This window comes from Saccopteryx bilineata, chromosome 3 (assembly GCF_036850765.1).
Source record: "Saccopteryx bilineata isolate mSacBil1 chromosome 3, mSacBil1_pri_phased_curated, whole genome shotgun sequence".
Classification (NCBI taxonomy): Eukaryota; Metazoa; Chordata; class Mammalia; order Chiroptera; family Emballonuridae; genus Saccopteryx; species Saccopteryx bilineata.
Window position 1 is genome coordinate 308,725,155 of NC_089492.1, and position 20,974 is coordinate 308,746,128.

General features: G+C 58.6%; 1 protein-coding gene across 2 annotated transcripts in view; it reads left to right on the forward strand.

The window, feature by feature from the left end:
- Window positions 1-2,137: 2,137 nt before the first annotated feature.
- The window catches only part of LRRC4B (leucine rich repeat containing 4B), a 37,920-nt gene continuing 19,083 nt past the window's right edge, over window positions 2,138-20,974 (forward strand). The window contains exons 1-2 of one of the 2 annotated variants that reach the window (XM_066271410.1): window positions 2,138-2,485; window positions 17,665-17,996. In XM_066271410.1, the coding sequence (XP_066127507.1) occupies window positions 17,700-17,996 (297 nt within the window). In that variant the 5' untranslated portion in view covers window positions 2,138-2,485; window positions 17,665-17,699. Of the gene's footprint in view, window positions 2,486-15,593; window positions 15,790-17,664; window positions 17,997-20,974 lie in introns of those variants that run through there. The other variant, XM_066271411.1, reaches the window with a different exon arrangement.

The following is a 20,974-nucleotide window of genomic DNA, read 5'->3' on the forward strand; positions in this document are numbered from 1 at the left end:
AGGGTCCCCAACACTGCCTGGGACGGATTTGGCTCTCTGTGAACACTGGTGGTGGGTGATGACTCCTTTCTCCTTCCATCACACAGGGGTGGTCCTCTCCCACAGACAGTGCTTAAGACACGGCTCAGGAGGCCTCACGGTTTGCTGAGATACTGAAATTCTTCCTTATTTCCCTGCTCCGGCCTCTCCCCACAACTAAAGGGTTAACGCTAGGCACAGTAACAGCCTCCAGACCCTGCTCAGCCTGTGCCCACCAGGGCCCACATCCCTAAGAGTCAAGTTTAATGTGGTTATAAGGAATAAATGAGGTGTTCCTGAAGTGCTCAGCATAGTATCTGACCGCAGCAAGAACACAGGACAGGCCGCTGCTCTTATTATTATTGTTCTATCAGTGCTGCCGTTGCCCTTGGGTCTGTCCAGCTCTGCTGCACTCTGGGTGCCCACACGTTTGCTCCTCCAGTCTCCTAAACCGGATTTTAGCAGCACCCAGGTGGAAACCCAAAGCTCTGCAACCCATCTGTTGCTCTCTGGCCCTCACCTGTCTCTCTTTTCCTCAGTTTCCCCTCTCTATAGCTCTCAGATCTCTGGGTTCACCAACCCCCACCCACAGCTGCTTTTTATGCACCCAAATGTGACCTCATGTGTCCTGGGTCTGCCTCCAGCTGTGGCTCATTACAAATGTCTGTCTGGCCCACTTTCCCTCCCTGCATTCCAGCTGCTCACTCCCCAGACAGCCTCTGCTCTGCCCCATTTCTGCCTTCAGGGTGGAGGGGCCACCTTCCCCCACCTGGGTCTCCCAGAATTACAAGGGCCAAGAGGGAGGGTCAGTCTCTTGGAATGGTTATCTTTCCTCTCCTCCCTGTCCAGTTAGTACCCCACTGTTTGAGGGGACAAGGAGGAGAGGAAGTTTCTACCCTGAGTTCAGAACCTGGAAGGAGACTCAGTGCCCTGGCCGGGGGGCTGCCTCCTTTCAGCAGGCTTCTGGGTTTCTCTGTCCCCGAATTCCTGCCCCCTAATTCCTTGAGCACCCCATTGTTGGTGCTCAAGCCTTCGGGGATCGTGGACAAGGGGAGTTGTTGGGACAGGGGGAGGCCAGGTGACCTCTCTCTTGGAGGCCTCTGCAACCTACTCCCCCTGCCCTGCACCCAAGGTGCTATGCTAGCTTCACAGTTCTAAATGTGTCCCCACACCCTCACCAACACCTGAGGGAGGTGAGAGAATAGGGGGCGGGATGCTATGGGACCCGGCCCTCTGCCCCCTCCTGGGGCGCCTCCACCTGACAGGCCTGGGCCACGGGCTCTCAGCCTGGGCTCCACCTCTTCTAGCTCCTTCCACCCAGTCCAGAACTCAGGACTGGATTTTCGTCCTTTATGCCCTGCTGACAGCCCCGCCCCCTGCTCCACCCCTCTCCCGCCTCCCTCTACATTACCCCAAAGTTTTGCCTTCCTCTTTTGTCCAGTCCCCTCCAGGTCTCTCCAGCGCCTTCACACCCTTCTCCTTTCCCGGCTTGCAGCTCCTGGGCCTGCCCAGCTGACCACCTCTGTCCTTCCCTCCATCCAGTCTCTCTGACCCTGTCACCCTTCCCTCACCACACGCATTCACCATCCACCGCCTGTGTTTACACAGGTGGACTTACTACCTCTTTCTCCTCCTGGGCCCTATCTCCCCACTTCTCCTCTCCCTCCTTCTCCCTCTCTCCTTCCTTTTCCCTTCCCTCTTCTTTCTTCCTTCCCCTTTTCCTTCCTCCCTCTTTTTCTCTCCCACCCTCCCCCTGTCTCCCCATCCTCCCTCTCTTCTCCCTCCCCCACTCTCGTCCCTCCCCCTTCCCTCCCTCACCCATCCTGTCCTTTTTTCTCCCTCCCCTTTCCCCCTTCCTTCCTCTCCCCCTCTCCTCTCGGCCTTCCCTCCCCTCTCTGCTCTCCCCCCTCCTTTCCTTCCCCGGCAGCCTCCCCCCTCCCTCCCCTCCCTCTCGCTCCCCCTCCATCATCAGTATTCCGCTCCCGTCTCCGCCGCTCTCGGCCGCTCTCGGTCGCTGCCGCACCGTCCCAGGCGGGGGCCGGGGCCGGGGCCGGGGCCTGGGGGGGGTGGGGTGGGGGGAGAGCGGCGCCGGCGGCCCGCGGAGGGGGTGAAGGAAGGAGGGAAGGCTGGAAGGAAGGAAGCAAGGAAAGAAAGAAGGAAAGAAAGGAAGGCAAGAAGGAAGGCGGGCGGCGGGCCGGCGGGCGAGGGCTCAGGGCCGGCGGCCGGCGGGAGGGCAGGCGAAGAGACAGAGCGGCCCCCGGATCTCCGCCGCTGCAGCTACTGAAGCCCCCTCCCCATCGCGGAGCCGCGGACGGGGGAGGACGCCCGAGACCCCGGCCGGCCGCAGCCCCGCCCCCCGCGCCTCCCCGCAGCGGGCCTCGCACCCCACGTTCCCGTGCCTCATTGGGGGGGTCCTCCCCCCGCGGGCCGGGCATGCTGCCCCCCGGAAGGAGCCCCTTTCCTCGCTGTGAGTAGATGCCAAGGGGTGCCGAGCGGGGGCGGGAGGCGGAACCGTGGGGGCCATGTGGGGGGCATTCTCTAATTCGGGGACAGTGGTCTCAGGCCTCCTCCGGGATGGGGGGGTAGCGGCAGAGGACAGTAGGAGGGGCCTGATGGAGAGCTGTAGCGGGTGGGGGAGGCAGCTAGGTGGGGGTTCTCCGGGCCAGGCGTATTCTGCGTTGGGGGGTCGCTGCTGCCTGGGGACAGGCAGAGGTGGGGGTGCACGTCCCGCGGTCTCTGCGTGTCCATCTGTGGGGTTGAGGATGTAGGCTTGGGGTGGGGGGGCTCGCGGGTGTAGGTCTGAACCCCCTTATCTGGGGCGGGAGTCTGGGTTCTTCCCCCCCATTGCCCCTCCCACCCTCCACACTGCTGCTGCTTGGGGTGGGGGAGCACGCCAGTGATGGGGAGGGGGGTAGAGGCGGGCACGGGGTTTCCTTGGTGACCGCGCCTGGCAGGAGCGGTTGCCGTGGCAACCAGGGAGAACCGGGGAGTTTGGGAAGTGAGAATGGGAAAGACGGAGGGGGTGCCTAGAGAGCGAGACAGCCCCCTCCCCAATCTTCAGTCCTTCTCTCTCTGGGCACCCCCCCTACGGCTGCGGGTGAGCAGCGAAACCCCTGCCCCTCCTTCCCAGGACCCCCTTCCGTGACCCCATTCTGCTCCCGGGCCTTCTATCCTTGGGCACGTGTCTCTCTGGGACCACCACCTTCCTCCTACCGTCCTAGCCTCTCCTCTTGGGGACCTCCCCTCCCCCCTTTAGCTGCCCTCCAGAGCCTCCCCACCCTCACACCTGCTTTTCTAGGACTTCTAACTGCACCTCAGCTTCCCGTCAGGATCCCCTCATCCCCACCATCTCTGACTCACCCCCCATGCCTCCTTCCCTTGACCGTCTCTCCAGGAGACCCCAACTTCAGCCTCTCTCTCCTAGCACACTGGGCCTCCTTTTCTCAGACCCATCTCTGTCTGGGACCCCTTTCAATGACCTTTCTTCAGGTAGAGCCCCTGTCCCTATCTTCTCACCCTTGGGACTCCCAATCCCAGCCCCCCAGTACAAGGGTCCTCTTTCCCGGAAGCTCTCCTCTAACCCTCAGCTCTTTCCAACTCCCCATCGGCCCTGCGATCCTGAGGCCGGGGCTCTGTCCAGGGTTCCGCCCACGTTCTCAAGACCCCTCTCCCTGAGCTCCTGTCCGGCCAGGGGCTCGGCCATTCTCTCTCCAGGGTCTGATCCCCGCTGCCCATGGGGTCCCTTCTCCCTGCCACTCCCACCTGGACCCTTCCCTCCCCACCCCCACCTCTGCTGCCCGTCCCGAGCACTCCTCCCCTTCTCCAGCCTTGCTCCCTGCGGCCTCGTTCCCGCTCTCCTAAGGACACTTTCTTAGGGTGGGGAAACCCCTGGGGAGAGCCCAGCTGGGGGAGGGGCGGAGGAGGGAGCCTCAGGGCTGCCCTTCAGCCCCCTCCCCGCCCCCTCCCCAGCTGGGAGCTGCAGTCGAGCCTCCGCAGCGCCCCATTGCTATGCGCCTCACATCCCAAGTCCGGGCCGCGCAGCCGCCAGACAGGAACTCGGGCTCCAGCGGCAGCTGGGAGTAGCCAGAGTCGCTTCCCTCCCGGTCCAGGCAGCCGGCAGCATCGTCTCCCAATCCGTCCACACCGCCAGGACCGTGGCCAGGATCAGCTCCTCCCTCTTCCCCGTACATCTTCCGTCTCCTCGCTTTTTCTAACCTGCATCTCACGGCCTCTTCTTCCTCTTCCCACCATGCTCCTGCTCTTCCCTGGGTCTCTTCTCACCCTAGCCACCTGATTGTCCAAATGTACACGGAGACTGAGGGACGCAGAGCCGCGCAGCAGCGAGGCCTGAGCGACCCTCAGACAGAGCGGAGAAGGTGGGAGTCAGAGAGCCGGAGGCACAGTGGGAGGGAGGGGACACACACACACACACACACACACACACACAATTAGCGAGCCAGACATACACAGAGTTACTCACTTAATTTCCAAAAGAAAGGGAGAGTCAGGGACACAGCGCAACACCATCTACACACACAGAGGAGCCAGGGTGAGCAGGGGAGGCAGGGACACAGGGAGGGTGGGGACAGACCCAGGGTGCTGGCCAGAGGGAGCCAGGGAGCACTGGCCAGCGGAGGTGCAGGGGGCGTGGAGGCACAGTGTGTGCTTGTCAGAGGGACCCGTCAGCCACAGGCAGAGGGTGAGAGTGTATGAGAGACACAGAGGCACGTGTCAGCAGAGGTGTGGACACACACACACACACACACACAGTCCTTCACTGGTAGCCAGAAACCCAGGTGTGGAACCAGAGACCCAGTCACACAATGTGGCTGCGGTGCCCAGAGTCACCCAGATGCCCACAGAAAGACCCGAGTTCAGTGCACACACGGAGACACAGACAGCCCCCCATACCCAGACCTGGAGGAGAGTGACAAAGGCAGTAGTACCTCACAGGGGCAGGCGCTGGCCGAACAGGTGTTCTCGGGCCCTCACACTCCTAGAGGTTCACAAAGCGAGAGGCACGTGCTGCAAATATGGTCACAGAGCCCAGTGTGAGGGGCACATGTGTGAGCTGGAGGGGCGTCTAGCCCCCTCGGACCTCCATAGCAGCCCTTACTCCCACCTAGAGGCGAATCCTCCCACCTGCCCAAGTCAGAGGGCTCCCAGGAGGTCTCCTGTGCAATCGGAGGGATTAGCAGAATTAAGACATTAGGTATATAGCCTGGCCTATGGCGGCGCAGTGGATAAAGCATCAACCTGGAACCCTGAGGTCACCAGTTCCAAACCCTGGGCTTGCCCAGTCAAGGTACATATGGGAGATGATGCTTTCTGCTCCTCCTCCCTTCTCTCTCTCTCTCCTCTCTAGAAATGAATAAAGTCTTTAAAAATTAAATTAAATTAAAAAAAAGACATACATTAAGTATAAGAGTGCCACTGACACATCTCTCAAAAGTACAGCCAAGGCTAAACACACCCGTGCACACGCACTCCCTCATGCACACACACAGAAGCCACAGGAGAGTGGCAGCTCTTCAGCAGAGGTGCTGTGGGGGGCAGGGAGGGGACTCGCTGAATTCTCAGCGTATACCTGCGCCGCCACGGCCCTCTCCCCCCATTGCTCACCTGTCGTGCCTGCAGGGACCTTCCTCATTTCTCCACCTCTCTGGCCAAGTATCTATCACAGGGTGTCACCTGGACCTCCTTATCAAGCGTCTCACCTTCTCACCTCTCTTCACCTGTGCCCTAGGCTGTCTCTTCACCCCGCACTCCCAGTCTGCGCCTTCCTGTCCTCACTCATCTGTCTATGCTCTGCACCCATTCATCAGTCTTTTTCTCTCCCACCGCATCTGCTGTGAAACCTGCCTATTTCTGCCTGCGCTCTGCACGGGTCTCCCTGCCCGGTGTCGCGCTCCTCCCCCACCCGGCACCTCCCCCTGCTTCCTCCCGCTTCTGCCCAGCGTCCTGCACGCTCTGCGCTCACCTGCCTCCCGGAGCTTAGTTCCCCAGTGCTATCAGAATGCTTCATCATTTTTAATAGATTAACGATTTCACATGAAAACCCATTCTCATCACAAGAAAAAAATGTAACTTTGCAGTGATGGATCAAGAGGGACTTACGGTGGCGATTGGTTCACAAATAAAGAATCATTACACTGTACACGTGAAACTAATATCATGTCACTTCAATCATTTCTAAAAAAAAAAACAACAAAAAAAAACAACCACACAGATTATCAGCTTCTGTTGAAAAGTCCCACACACACATACCCTCCCTACCTTGCTCTCATCCGCCTCCCTCATCTCACAAGGTTGGCTGAGTTTTCCATCTCTGCTGCTTTCTTGTCTCTTTCCTCTCCACGTGGCCAGCTTTTTGCCCTATCTCTCTCTCCACACTCCCTTTGGTTTCCATCCGAACTCCGAGCCCCTCGGCCAGGGACCCCCGCCCCTCCCCTCTCCCCACTCCATCACCAGGCAATGTGGCCCTGGCTCTGAGCAGCCCTGGAGCTGGGCCCTGCTCGGGGACCACCAGGCTGCCAAGCACTCACAAGTGCTCCAGGGCCACTGTGGACCCTGCCAATATCCTAGGAGTCAGTGCTTCCTGAGGCCACCATGTTGCAGTCTGTCCTCAGCCAGTTGACAGCTGGGCCAGCCACAGGCCCCATACTCCTGTCCTCGGTGTCGGTGTCGGTGTCTGCGATTGTTGGATTGCAAACCCCAGGCAGGAGCAAGTTTCCTTGGGTGGCACTGGGGGTTGGGGGACACATTTGGAAGTTTATCTGAGCGCTGGTCTCAAAGGGCAGGGTCTGGAGGGGTACTTATCACCGAACCACAGTGATGGGCCTGGGACCCTGCTCCGGAGGGAGAGGGGCTTCATGTGGTATCACCTCCTGGTCAGGAAACAGATGGGGGTGCTCAGGCCCCAAGTCAGGCCTCCACCATCGCCCTGGTCCAGTGCGTCCTGGCTTCCTCTCTGGCAGGGTTGGGGAGACACACTCATCTCAGTCCAGTGGGGAGAAAGGCCCTCTCCCCTCCGTTCCGGGTCCCTGTGGCTCTCCCTGACAGGAGGGTGGCAGGGAAGTAAGGACAGCGGCAGGACGGCCTTGTATTGCCTAGAAACCTACTCACAACTGTTGTCACAGCTGGCCTGCAGGCGGAAGTGGAGGGGCTGCACTGGAGGCCTGGGAGATGGGTGGTGGGTGCCCTGCAGTGTGGGAGGCGGGCAAGAGCCTGTCTCGGTGGGCACGGGGTTCCCCAGATGGCTGCTGAGAGTCAGAAAGCTGGATCTTGGTGGGGGAGTTGAGAAGCCTATGTATGACCCAATGCAAGTATGGCTGGGGGCAAAGCCCAGGCCACACCCTTCCTGTCTCACCTGTGTCCCCCTGAACCTCCCAGCACAAGGTCCCGCCCAGGGAGCTGAGCGAGGCCCCAGAGCTGTGGTTAAAGCACTAACACAAAGGTCCACGGAAAGCAGTGGCAGGCCCACCCTCCTGGAGGGGCAGACCCCGGGCACCATCACAAAGACTGGCCCCCTTCAGGCCTAGAACCCTCAAACTGGGGCTGGCGGTAATACTGAAGAGCTCACGTCTGTCTGCCAAGTGCTTCCCAGGAGCCAGGCTCTGTGCTGAGCATCCCATGTAGGTCCCTTCGTTTACTCCTCCCCTCCTCCCAGTAGTCCTGAGAGGGAGGCCCCATCATCATCCCTGGTGTGACATATAGGGAAACTGAGGCCCCCTGCCCCAAGATCATAGGGTTAGTAGCTGCAGAGCTGGGACCGCAGACCCAGGCAGTAGCCTTCCCCAGTGGCGACCACTGCTCTCCAGAGGAGAAACTGAGGCCCGAGGAGGGAAGCATGCTGGTGCATCAGACCCTCCCAGTGGAAAGCAGCTATGGTTGATAATTACAAGAATCAGGCTGTTAATAATCGTGGGCGCACAGGGGACTGGGCTCGCCCACAGACGCTGGAGCTGCCGAAGCTCAGAGGCCCCAAGCCGCCTGATCTCAATGCTCTCACAGCCCCCGAGGGGAGGAACTCCCCACAGGACTCTCGCAGTGGGCTGTCCACACCCAGGTGGGGGCGTCCAATCCATGTCCAGCTGGGGGGGGCAAAGACCTTCCAGGTGATGGACAAGTGGTTTTGATTCAGCCAGAAATGCTTGAGTTTACCCATGGGGATTAAGGGGTATGGGGATAGAGGCATAGAATGAGAAAAAGATTTGTTCTTCTGACCCAGTGAGAGAATAAGTGATAACTTAAATTTTATTCTTTTAATTTTTATTGATTTTAGAGAGAGAGGAAGGGGGAGAGAGAGAGAAAGACAGAAATATTGATCTTTCCTGTATGTACCCTGACCAGGGATCGAATTGGCAACCTCTCCTACCAACCGAGCTATCCGGCCAGGGCAGAGTAAATAAGAATCTTTAACACTGCTGTTATTCAGTGCCCAGCACTGAGCATGTCACCATGAATGCCCCACAGGGACCATACCACTGAAGCCCCACCACCCTGGTAGATAGAATACTATTTTCTCCATTTCATAGATAAGCGAACTGAGGCCCTGAAAGGGGATGTCCCCTATCCAAGGCCACATGGCTAGTCGTGGTGGCACTTGAGGTTCTGAGCAGGTCTGGCCCACCCCTGCACAGAGCAAGAGGGAGGGCAGAGGGGAGATCCTTACTCGTGCTGCAGACCTTGGCTCCTTGCTCCTCCGAGCGCCGAGCGCCGGGCCCGCAGTGTCCCCTGGGGATGTGCACTATCACCCACCTCGACCCACCAGCTCAACATCGGTACTTGCACAAGGCCCCCTGGATGATCTCGGCTCGCGCTGATGTCTGAGACACACTGCTCTGGTTCAAAAAGTTTCCGATTTCTTACTACTCTTGGTAGTACTTCTATCTTAAAAATAAAATATCTGAGAGAGAAAACAGATCTAAGCATTGGGCATGGAGGCCAGAGTCAGGCTGGGTGGCACCACGCCCCTTCCCGCCTGCAAACTCAGCCTCCCGCAGCCCTGCAGCAGCCTTGGCAATGGCCTCTGTTTGTGTGTGTGGGGGGGGGGGGGGGAGGGTTAAGGTTTTAATGTTATTAGAGAGAGATAGAAGGAGAGGGAAGCATCACTATCATAGTTGCTCCTCATACGTGCCTTGACCTGGCAAGCCTGGGGTTTCGAACCAGCAACTTCAGCACTCTAGGTTGTGACTTTTTCTACTGCACCACCACAGGTCAGGTGGCAATGGCCTCTGTTTTGAAAATCACTAATACCAGGCCAGGCTCTACCTCACTCCTGGGTAGATGCAGTTCAAGGGGTGCTAAGCCGCTCCCACCTCCCAGGCTCACTCCGAATGTAGGGAGCCTGGAGGATCAGCTTCCATCTCAAGCCTGCCTGGGCCTGGGTGTCCCTGGGCACAACCATGTACTTGCAGTGCCACAGGGGGTCCTTCTGTAAAGCGGGCAGGTGGCTCCCTCAGCACCTCCCGTGACACAGGCATGTCACACTCAGTAAGGTCCAGTCTCCAGCCTTGATCTCCTGGCTCCCAGAGAGCCCGGTGAGAGCCCCAGGAGGCAGGGAGGCGGGCAGCAGAGCAGAAGGGGCCCGAGCTCTGGGGACTCAAGCAGAAGCTGTTCCAAGCGGAACTGGGGTTCAGCTGGGACGCCTGTCCCTGTGGTCAGAACCACACTGTCTGATACAGTAACCACTACAGCCACAGTCACGTGTGCACTTTGACAACTGGATTAATTCCAACTAAATTAACAATTCAGGTCCTTACAGGTAGGGATGAGAGCAGGGTGGCCCCACATGGTGGTGGCCGCCATGCTGGACACGGAAGGGTGCAGACAGCTTAGCCACCATGGCAGACAGAGCCAGAGTGTCACAGACAGTGACACCTGCAGTTTGACACCTGCAGACACTGAGATAGGTGTACACTGCTGGCCAACAGCTGTGCTCTGGCCCTTCCTGCCAGACTCCTGCCCTCCCAGCCCGGGGTCAGATGGTGCCTGTTATTAATTATCGTTTCTCAGGTATGGAAATAGAGGATAGCAAGGTACCATTCCCACATCTCGCTTTACAAAAGAGGAAATGGGAGCCCAGGGGCCACAGCCACCCCTTCTCCACCCACTGTGCTTTCTGTAAAAGCCTGGCCCCTCCCCCCCCTCAACTCCCGCATCCCCTCCAAGTCCAGCCTTTGCAAAGTTCTGCTTTCCCTGAGTCTTCTCACTCTTCCCTCCTCTCCATCCCCACGACCCCAGCCATGGCCCCATCCTTTTCCCCAGCATGTGGCCTAGCTCCTCCCCAGCCTCCAGCCCACTCAGAGGGGTCTCGCCACTCCAGAGGTGACCCTGCCCGCCCCGTCACAGCCCCGCCCACACCCCTGCCTCTCAGCCGGCCGTGCAGATAAGACATTTGTGACTGAGCCGGACTCCACACAGCTCCCTGGCTCCCACCCGCCTCTCCCGCCAGCACGCCTGGGCACAAAGGGGCCCCTCCACCTCCCGCCTGTCCTTCAGGCTTCAGCATCCACATCGCCTTCGCCGGGCCAGGAGCGGTGCCCATCCGAGAACGTTCCCCCGCCCCCCAACCCCGTGCTCTCCCCCTCACTTCGCCTTTGACCATCGGCGGCGTGGATCACTAACTCCCTAAAGACAAAAATAATAATAAAACCAGGTCTCATCGGCCCTGTACACCGGGTGCTGGCAGGAGTCCCAGCGGCAGGGGGCGCTAGCTCACTCATTCTTCAATCAGCATCGCTGACTTGGGAGGTGGGGGGCGTGTCCTAGGCACTGAAGACTGGAGGCAGTGAGCAGGACACACAGAACTCCCTGTTTGGGGTCTAGTGAGGAGACAGATAATAAACAAAGAACAAATCGTTGTCCATCGGGTGACCAGGCCATAGGAAGGCTGTAAGAAAAAGAAGTGTAAGAGGTGGGCCTGGCCCGTGGTGGCTCAGTGGATAGAGCCCCGACCTGGAATGCCAAGGTCACCGGTTTGAAACCGGACTTGCCCGTCAGGGCACATACGACAAACAATCAATGAACAACTGAAGTGAAGCAACTATGAGTTGGTACTTCTCACTCCCCCACCGCTCTCCTCTCTCTGTAAAATCAATAAATAAAATATTTTTAAAAAAAACAAAAACGAGGTGGGGCAGGGGCAAAGAAACCCTCTCCAAGGTGGCATTGTAACAGAGACTAGAACAGAGACAGGGAGAGCCTTATAGACCCAAGAAAGACCTCTCAGGGCAGCAGGAAAAGCAGGAGCAAAGACCCTGAGGCAGAAATGTGCCCCTCCCCTGGGTATGGTTGGAGCAGAAGACAAGGGCCACCCAGTAAATATTTGTTAAATGAGCCAAACAAATGACCAGTCAGTACCTCTAAGTAGGACAGCCCCTCTCCTCCAAGCAAGTTGTCCCTCCCCAGCTCTGTCCCTGCTCCCAGAAAGCCTAGTCCTGCTGCCTAGAGGCTGGTGGCCAGGCCAAGTCCTGAGCTGAGCCTATAGCCCTGTGTCCTCATCAGCAGCTAGGAAGGCCCTTCACAATCCTTTTCTCAGGCTTCTTCTATCTCAAATGTTAGGGACCTGTCAATTCTCAGGGCTTTGGGGTTGCTTTTATTTTAAAAGCATTTAAGACATGGGCTGGCACAGAGGAACACACATGTGAAGTTGTTTCATCCATTCCCAAAGCCTGTGCTGCTCATATCCTTCCCGCACATCTTAACAGTTCCCGGTCCTGCCCATAATTCAGGCATCCAGTGTGTGAAGTGTTCAGCTCTACCTAGCTTTGATGTCTCTCCACCCTCCTGGCTCCAGGCTCCACTTCCGCCCCAGTCTCTCACAGTTGGGAAGTTCTTCTTTAGATCTAACCTCTACCCCTCTTGCTGCAACAGCAGTCAATTTCCTATTTTTTCTCTCACCCTCTGAACTTCCCCCAGAAAAATGAGTATGCCTGATGAGAATGTTCCCTGCCTCCCTTTTCTCCTCACCCTGCCTCCTCTGGGCCCCCAAGTTTTTCATCTGCTATCTGCCTGAACCCTCTCAGGCACAGTGCTAGAGAGCTCAGAACTCGGGCTGGGAAGGGTGGCAGGCCTCAGCCCCACATCTCATGTGCCTGGGCCTCCTCATCTCTGCCTTCCCTGGATCTTACCTTGCTCCCTGCACATCTCTCTTCCCCTGCCCCTGCCTCAAGCCCCTGTGGCTGGAGAACAGGTGTGCTCCCATTGAGACCCCCCCTCCAGGCATTGGGTTAGAGAGGCACTGTGGTGATCTGGCCAAGTTCTGGACCTTGGGTTCCAATCCCTGCTGTCACATACAGGTCGTGGGACCCTTGGCCAGTGTCTTCAGCCCTCTGGATTTGCCTCTCCACCTGTAAAATGGACACAAGAACAATCTCCTCCTCTTGGGGCAGCAGGAAGAAGCCAGTGGCCTGAGGCGTGGGCCAGGCTAAGCACGGCACAGCACGAAGGCGGGTGTTCAGTAAAGGCTTCCCATCCCATCACCATTAGGGGGCTGTGGCCAGTGGAAAGGTCATAGGAGGCAGGTCATAGGGCCTCCACCAGCAGGGTGTGGGGCAGGGGCGAGGTTGTCAGATCCTGTACCATGCGGCTGAGGGCAGGGGCTCACAGGAGGACAGCCATTGCTCAACATGCCCCCCAAGGACCTCAGTGGGACTTGTGGCTGTCATGATAAGCTTGGAGATCTCTGGGGTCCCTCTGGTGAGGCTGACCAGGAGGGGCCACTGATAGCAGGTGTTTAGCCTTGCCTCTGTGCCTCGGCTTTCCTATCTGTGAAATAGGGGTAATGGCAGTCTCCTCTCAGGAGGCAGATGGGGGAACTACAGAACGGTGCCCAGTTAGGGCTAGGTGTGTGGCAAATGTTACTGGCGGTGTTATTGAAGGTGTTATACAAGTCTGATGCGTAAGAGATGCCCGGCTTTGGTAACATGCTCAGAAGAGGAGGGGTGAGCCATATTCCCGTTGGGGTGTTGGAGAGGTGTAGCTCATTCGAGTGGTAGCTGGGGCGCAGCTCTCCTCAGGGCATGGCATTAGTGGGGTGCACCAGGCACCTGAAGTTTGGAACTTGGGATATAGCATCTGAGACTGAGCCAGCCAGGCGGCGCCATGATCTGGACATGGTGTTGAGCTAGAGGCAGCTGTGTCTGGGGCCTATGGTTATGCTGCCTCTGCTGGGGAGGCCTCCTGGCGTGGAGGGACCTCAGAATCCGGCACATGTAAGGCGTGAGCCTGAGGTGCGCAGAGCGGGGGAGGTAAGGGCCCGATGTGCCTCCATGGCACTGTGACGAAATGCGGTGTAACGGGAGAAATATAGACTAAGAGCACTGGTACCATGTCTGTTCATTCCTTTTTGAAATTTGATTCATTGATTGGGAGAGAGAAACACCAATTTGTGTTGTACTTATTTATGCATCCATTGGTTGATTCCTGCATGTGCCCTGACCAGGGATTGAACCCACAACCTTGGCATATTGGAACAACCTCTAACCAACTGAACACCCGGTCAGGGCCTATCTGTTCATTCCTGATGTTTCCTGAGCACCTACCACACACCAGGCTCCGTGCTCTGTGGTAGGTGCTGGGATCACACCATGCACAAAGCAAGCATGGCCCCTGCCCTCGGGGAGTTCACACTTCAGAGTATAACTTACAAGAAGCTGATGGTGAAAAAAAAATTATAAAAATAAAAATAATGCAGAGAAGTTTCTGGAGAGGCCTGTTGGGGGTGGGGGGGCTATGTGATGTCAGGTGGTCAGGAAGGCCTCACTGAAAAGGTGGCATCTCAGCAAAGACCTGAGAGAAGACAAGAACAAGCAGGGATGGCAGGTCCAGAGAGAGGGTAGAGCAAGTGCTAAGGCCCTGAGGCAGGCTTGTGCACAGCCTGTTCTGGGAACAGGGAGAAGGCAGGTGGGGGAGTGAGCCTGGGGTGCAGAGAGGAGCTGAAGTCAAAGAAGCAGCCTGGCCTGGGGAGAGGCTCTTGGAAACTGGGGATGTCTCTGTCCTGACACCCAGTGAGGACAGATGGAGCAGGAGAGGCTCTGAGGAGAGGCAGGCAGGGTCTGACTTGAGTGTCCACAGGACCTTGTGGCTGGTGTGGGAACAGACTAGGAGGAAGCCGAGGGTGGAAATGGCAATGAGGAGGAGGGGGTCTGCATGTCTCAGAAGGGGAGAACCACTGATTGAGCATTTCACTAGTCAGTCCCCAGCAGCCCTGGGAGAGATACTATTATCAGCCTGGTTCCCACAGCATTTTTCTGCAGCTCAGAAAAGTAAAGTCACTGGCCTGAGGCTACACAGCAAGCAAACGGCAGATCTAGCCTCCAGACCCAGACCCTGGCGCTGACCGGTGTCTCTCTACTTGCTGCTTGTCCTCTGTGCCCTATGACTGTCCTGGGTTTTGAGTGTGGAGCTAGTATTTGTCAGCACCTGTACCAGTGTCTACACATAGTAGGGACTTGGAAGATATTGGATGGATGGATGGATGGATGGATGGATGGATGGACGGATGAATGGATGAATGTGTTGAATGAGCAAATGCAGACCCACTGCCCATTTTGCAGACATGTACCAGGAAGCGAACATCAGGACATGGCTGAGGTCCAAGGGAGAGCTGTGTGTGGGGGTCAGTTTCTTGTGCATGAATGAGGCTAGCCCTCAACAGAAAAACTGGGTGTCCGTGGTGCAAGTCCCAGTTTAAATGGCTGTGTGGTGTGGTGGGGGGCTTTGGGAGCCCCGGGGTCCTGGAAGGAGCGCCTGCAGGGGAGCCTGTGCTAGGTTGTCTGCCCCAGCGCTGGGGGGTAGATGCAGGAGGGGCGGTTTCAGCCTGCGGTGGGCGGGGGGCTCAGCCTGGTTGTGCAGTGGATGAGGCTGTCTGCCACGAGGCCAGGCTTGGCACTGCCCAGACCCCCCCCCCCCGCCCCCTGGCAGCCCAGCCGTCCATATCCTCCCCCGCTTCTCCCGACCTTCCCTGCTGCCCAGAACCAATGGGTTAATTAGATAACGGAGCCTTTGATTAGCGGGGGAGGGGGAGGCCTCTGGGCGCAGGGAAGGGGGGTGGAGGAGGGAAGAGAGGTGCCCTCCCCGTTCAGAAGGAGAGAAAGACGGAGGGAGGGGTGAGAGAGAAGGAGCCCAGGCAGAGGCACAGCTTGGCTCTGCACTGCCGTGTGACTAGAAATTGTAATCGCGGAGACAGAGAGAGGGAGCAAGAGACGGACAGACAGAGCCTGGCAGAGGGAGACCAAGACAGACGGGCAGATGGAAAGAGAATCTGACTGAGACGAGCTTCCGGACGGACAATGAGAGGGTGACGGGGACCGAGGGAGAGTCAGGAGGAGATGGAGGAGAAGCAGAGAGGGGACCTGATGGTCCCGGGGGAGGCCGGACAGTAAGGGGGCAAAGAGACAGGGGGTAAAGGTCTGAGGAGGGGACAGGGACCGGAGCCAGAGGGCCCGGGGTCTGAGGGTAAAGAAAAGAGGCTGTCAGTGGGGGGAGAGAGGAGACAGATTTGGGGGTGGGGGCAGGGACCCAAGGAGGCAGCAGGGAGGGGAAAAGACTGCTGCAGTGGCCTACGACAGCCACCCCCAGGGGTGGGAAGGGCGACAGGCGAGGAGGGGGGGGGGCGCGGGGAGACCCAAGAAGCCCCTGCGCCCCCCCCCCAGCACGACCTCAACAGAAACCTCAGAGAACTGTAGAGGCAGAGCCCAGGTGGCTGGAGGCATGTGGTGGGGGCTGGGGTGCAGGGAGAGGCCCAGCAGAAGCCAAGCCACTGGGGTGAGTGTCCCTGTGTGGGAAGGGGACAGGGACGAAGATGGCAAGGGCTCAGGAGGGAAGGGTGGAGAGTTCCGGCCGCTGCAGAAATGGGGAAGGGGGGGGAGATGCGGGCTGATGGCAGGAGAGAGGGGGCCTGGCTCGTGGGTACCCCAGCCTCAAATCCTGGCCCCGAAGGGCTGCACCAGTCCCCTGGCGTAGAGGGTGTGGGCTAGGTCATCACCAGTCTTAGGAGCCGTGGGCTCAGGACAAGGACAGAGCATTGGCCTTCCTGCCACACTCGGGGAAGCAAGGACCCCACCGCACCTCACATCAGACAGAAGCACACACAGCCCCTGGCCCTCCAGGTAGAAAAATGAGTTCAGGATACAGACAGACTCAAACCTCCCTCTCTCAGTCCCTCTGTCTGTCTCTCCTTCTGTCCCTCTGTCTCTGTCTCTTTCTTTGTCCCTCTGTTTCTCCATTTCTGTCTCTGTCTACCTCTCGCTCTCACACACGCGCTCAACACACACACACACACACACACACACATGCATTTTTATCTGAGTTGAAATGATCTAGGAAACTGCGGGAGAGAGTGAATGTGTGTGTGCACGCATGTGCGTGGAGGCCTGTGTCCGTGGGTCTGAGTCCCAAGCGAGGGCGTGCCCTGTCGCCGCTGCTGGTGTGAGTGCGCAGACAGCTCGCGGGGGACTCAGGTCGGCGTGCTGGGTCAAGGCTTCCTGGGGTGGGTGCGTCTGTGTGACCTCCACACTGTGTGCAAGGGGGCTACGAGCCACAGCGCTGACCCACGGCCACCTCCCCCCTGCCCTCCCAGATGAGCTCCATGCCTGGGGACAGCCAATTTCTCTCCTGGTGCCTCAGTGTCCTCATCTGTAAATTGGGCCCCTAACGGCTTTCTCTTGTGGTTACTACAAGGCTCAGGAAGACAGCTGTATGCAGAGTCAGAGCATGGTGATAGCTTGCTCAGGGTTGCCGAGCAGCTTTGATTATTGTTGTTATTGCTCTGATTACTACAAGCTTGTCTTCTTTTCCTTCTTTTGTTTAATGGAAATGGGGGCAGGAAGACCTGGTCCCACACTACCCACCCCCTCCCAGAACTCGGACACAGGGTGGCGGGCCCCCCCAGCGCAGGCCAGTCCAGGGCAGCCTGGGCCCCCCGCCCCCATTCCCCAGCATGGCCCCCAGCTTCCTCTGCCCTGCCCCTCCACCGGCCACACCCATCCCCTCACTTGTCTGGCACCTCACGTTCCTTTAGGTCCCCCCGTGAGTCTAACTCAATTCCCTGCAGCTGCTGTGAGGCCCAAGGGCCTGGACCGGCCCAGAGGTGACTGAGAGCAGCAGGAGGCTGGGCCGGGCGTGGTGGAGGCCATGCAGGCACTGGGGAACTTGGCCTCCTTGCCAACACTCCGGGAGGGTGAAGCAACAGGGAGGGGGGGACACACAGGAGGCTGGGCCCTCCCGGCGACTCACGCAGGTAGCCAGGGGACTGCAGTGGGTGCTGTGACGGGGACTGCACCCCCACTCAGACTTCCAGTTTGGCTCTTCACCCTTTCTCTGTCACCTTAGTCTCGTCTGTGTCTTTCTCCATCTCTACTTGCTTATCTACCTTTTTGAAATCATGCAAAAACACTTGGTTTTGAATCTGGCTGACTTCTCTACTGACTGGCCACATGGCTTTGGGCAAGCACTTTCTCTCCCCAGCCTCAGTTTTCAGCTCTGTGAAATGGGCATGAAGTCTTCCCAGCAGGGAGAGATGAAAGGAAGGGAGGGAGGTGATGAGGTGGCAGCAGCGTCCAAGGGCTGGGTGTTGGGAGCAGATAGGCCAGGCCGTGCAGACACCTGTCCCTCACTGAGCCTCTCCTCTCTCCCCGCCAGCCCCCCGGCGCCCACGTGGAGCATGAACATTGAGGATGGCGCGTGCCTGCGGCTCCCCGTGCCCCCCGCTGCCGCCTGGTAGGATGTCCTGGCCCCACGGGGCCCTGCTGTTCCTCTGGCTCTTCTCCCCACCCTTGGGGGCTGGCGGGGGCGGCGTGGCCTTGACATCAGCTGCCATAGGGGGCTCCTCACCAGCCACCTCGTGCCCCGTGGCCTGCTCCTGCAGCAACCAGGCCAGCCGGGTGATCTGCACACGGAGAGAGCTCGCCGAGGTCCCGGCCAGCATCCCTGTCAACACACGCTACCTGAACCTGCAGGAGAACAGCATCCAGGTGAGCCCTCGGCAGCCGGTGGGGTGGGGTGGGGGGCACAGGTGTTAGCCAGTCCCTCCTCCCCGAGCTGAGCAGGGCCTTCTCAGCGACCCCAGCTGCTCTTCACATCAGCCCTTGGGCACCTATGAGATGCTGTCTGTATCCTATTAACTTGGGCCAGGGCCACCTGGGGTTTCTCGGGTCCAAGACTCCGCATCTCCGTGGCCAGCTTGTTGAGGCCAGGGCAGAACCACCGCCTGCTTCCCACAGGGGCACCGGCAGTGCCCCCCCCCCCAGCCACCCTTCCTCAGGATCTCTGTGCTGTGTGCGCGCTCCCCTGCAGCGTGGCCTCGGGCCCATGATGGCATGAGTCTGCACCTCAGTTTTTCCATCTGAAAAAGGGGATAAGAGCCTCTGCTCGAGGGGTTGGTGTGTGTGCTGATGGGTTTCATACTTGTCGAGGGTTTCGAATTGTCTCGGCACCGGGCGAACCCTCCCTGCTGCCTGTTCGGGGCTTGCACCCTGCTCCCCGAGCTGGTGTGAGAACTGGAGCTCCGTGAGAACCGTGCTGCCTGTGGCTAGCACTTGGACGGGACAGTGGCCACCAGATTCATTATGACTGTGACTCAAACGAGCCCTGCATGCGGCTTTGGGGCAGAGCTGTGCATGTTCAAAGCTTGGTCTGTTCTCTCTGTTCTGTTGATGTTTGGGGCCGGATCACCCGTGGTGGTGGGGTCCTCCTGTGCACTGTCGGGTGCTTGAGCAGCCTCTCTGGCCACTAGGGGCCAGGGACACCTGTCCCCAGTTCCCAAAATGTCTCCAGATATGCCAGGTATTCTGTGGTGACTCACCCTGGTTGAGGTCCACTGTTTCAAAGGCCTCAGTCAGTCCTCTGTTCCTGGCCAGGCCTCCTTTGTGAATATCTCAGGCCCCCAGCTGCCTTTGTCCTCTGCCACCACGATTCCTGGCCTGTCCCCTGGGAGAGGAGGGTTCTGTGGCCCTCATCTCACTGCCCTGAGAGCCTGGAACCAGGGCTGTTAGCGGGGCAGTGCCAGGGCAAGTGCCAGTTGCCAAAGGCAACAAGGCTGTCCCTTCTTTGGTGGCCATGGGGCCAGGACCAGTGGAGACAGAGTTGGGGTCCAGAAACATCAGAGGCCTGGTGACATGGCCCCACCCCTGCTCCCACAGGACTTACTGTCCTCTAGGTCCAGGCCTCCTCCCCAGTCACCCACTCCAACAGGGTGCCTCTGAGTCCACCTCAGTCCCTCACGCTGCAGTCCCAGCAGACCTGTCCATGTCTCCCTTCAGGGGTGACACTCAGCACCTCATGGTCATCATCCACCTGCCCCCATGCTCTGTCCATCCTCCATTTATTCACATAACAGTCAACAGACGCCGCCTGTTCTAGGCAAAGACAGACCACACAGCCCTTCCCTGCCCCTGCCTGGCTTCCGCCTAGAAGGGAAGAAGCAAGGCGCAAACAAACGAGATGGCGCTCAGGCGGGATGGCTGGGTCAGGAAACCGAAGCCACGTGGAGTGTGGGCTTCAGGGTTGCAAGAGTGAGGAGCGGCTGCGTCCACTCCAGCCGCCCCCCAAGGCTGAGGCAGCGCCCCTTTTCTCTCTGCGGACTCGGTGAACAGTTCAGTCCCACAAACACCTGCTGAGCAGCAGGTGTCAGGCCACTCTCAGCACCGCCCACAGGCCCGGGATGGACCACTCCAGGCCCCTGAGCGCCCCCAGCTCCTAACTCCTTCAGTGCATAGCCCAGCCCCCCAGCAGCCACCGCGCAGAGCTCTCTGCCCAAAATCCTCTGAGGAATGAAGTCTGGGCCCTTTGCTGCGATCACAGAGGCGCATAGCTGGGACTGGCCACCAGCCTCTCTAGCTGCTGCAGGTCACATTCCTGGCGCTGAGATTGCTTATGCCGTCCCTCTGTCTGAACATGCCTCTCTTTGGTCCTGGGTCCCCCCGGCGAGCCTCCCTTATCGCCTTCCTCTCTGGGTCCAGAGCCCACCCCAGACACCTTAACCCTCGACCTAAATGCATCTCATCTGTTCAATGTCTCCTGGTTTCCTTCTGTGTGGGAGTGTCCTGGGCACTTAGGAAACATCAGTGACCAAAGCCCACAGCCAGCCCTGCCCTCACTGAGCCCTGTGTTGCGGAAGCGGGCATGGTCACTCAGCGGCGGGTGTGAAAGGGGGCGGGAAGAGGAAATGGGGGAGGGGCAGTGGGCACAGCTTTGAAGACAGGGAGATCAGGGTGGCCTCATTGCAAGGGTGACATTTGAGCACAAATTTTCAGGAGGTCAGCGAGGAGCCTGTGGCTTTCTGGGGACTGGCACTCCAGGCAGGGGGCTGCCCACTGGGCTGAGAGGGGACAATGGGGGCAGATCCTGCTGGGCCTTGCGGTCACGGTGAGGACTTGGGCTCTTCTCTGAGGGAGACAGGAGCCGGTGGTGGCTCTGGCAGAGAACAGGCTGTACCTGACATGGGTGTGTCCAAAGTGCCCTGGGCCTTGACCGCAGGGACCAGGGGACAGCCGGAGGCTAATGCAGAGGTCAGGGGAGCTGTGGCAGCTCAGACATGCTGGTTGGGGCGAGGTGCTGATGGGTAAACAGATTCTGGTTCTGTTTTGTGTAAATGATAGGTTTTTCCTGCAGAACGGGTGTAGGAAATTCCAGGAAGAGAGAAAGAGGGTGACTCCAAGGTTTTAGGTCTGGACTGAGCTTTTTGGTTGGACCTGTTTGCACATGTGTCTGTCACCCCATCTCCAGGCCACTGGCCTCCAAACCTTTCAGGTCCACACCCCTGTCAGAATATCCATGTGGCCCACATTCATGTGTAAGCCATGCTCGGTCTCCTGCAACCATGCACCACAGATGTGAGAAAATACACACAGAAACAGAATCTGCCAAAGGGTCAGAACGCCCATACTGAGGTTCCGCACCCCCACTCTGGAGACCACCGACCCCCCACTGCATGTTCCCTGAGGGCAGTGGG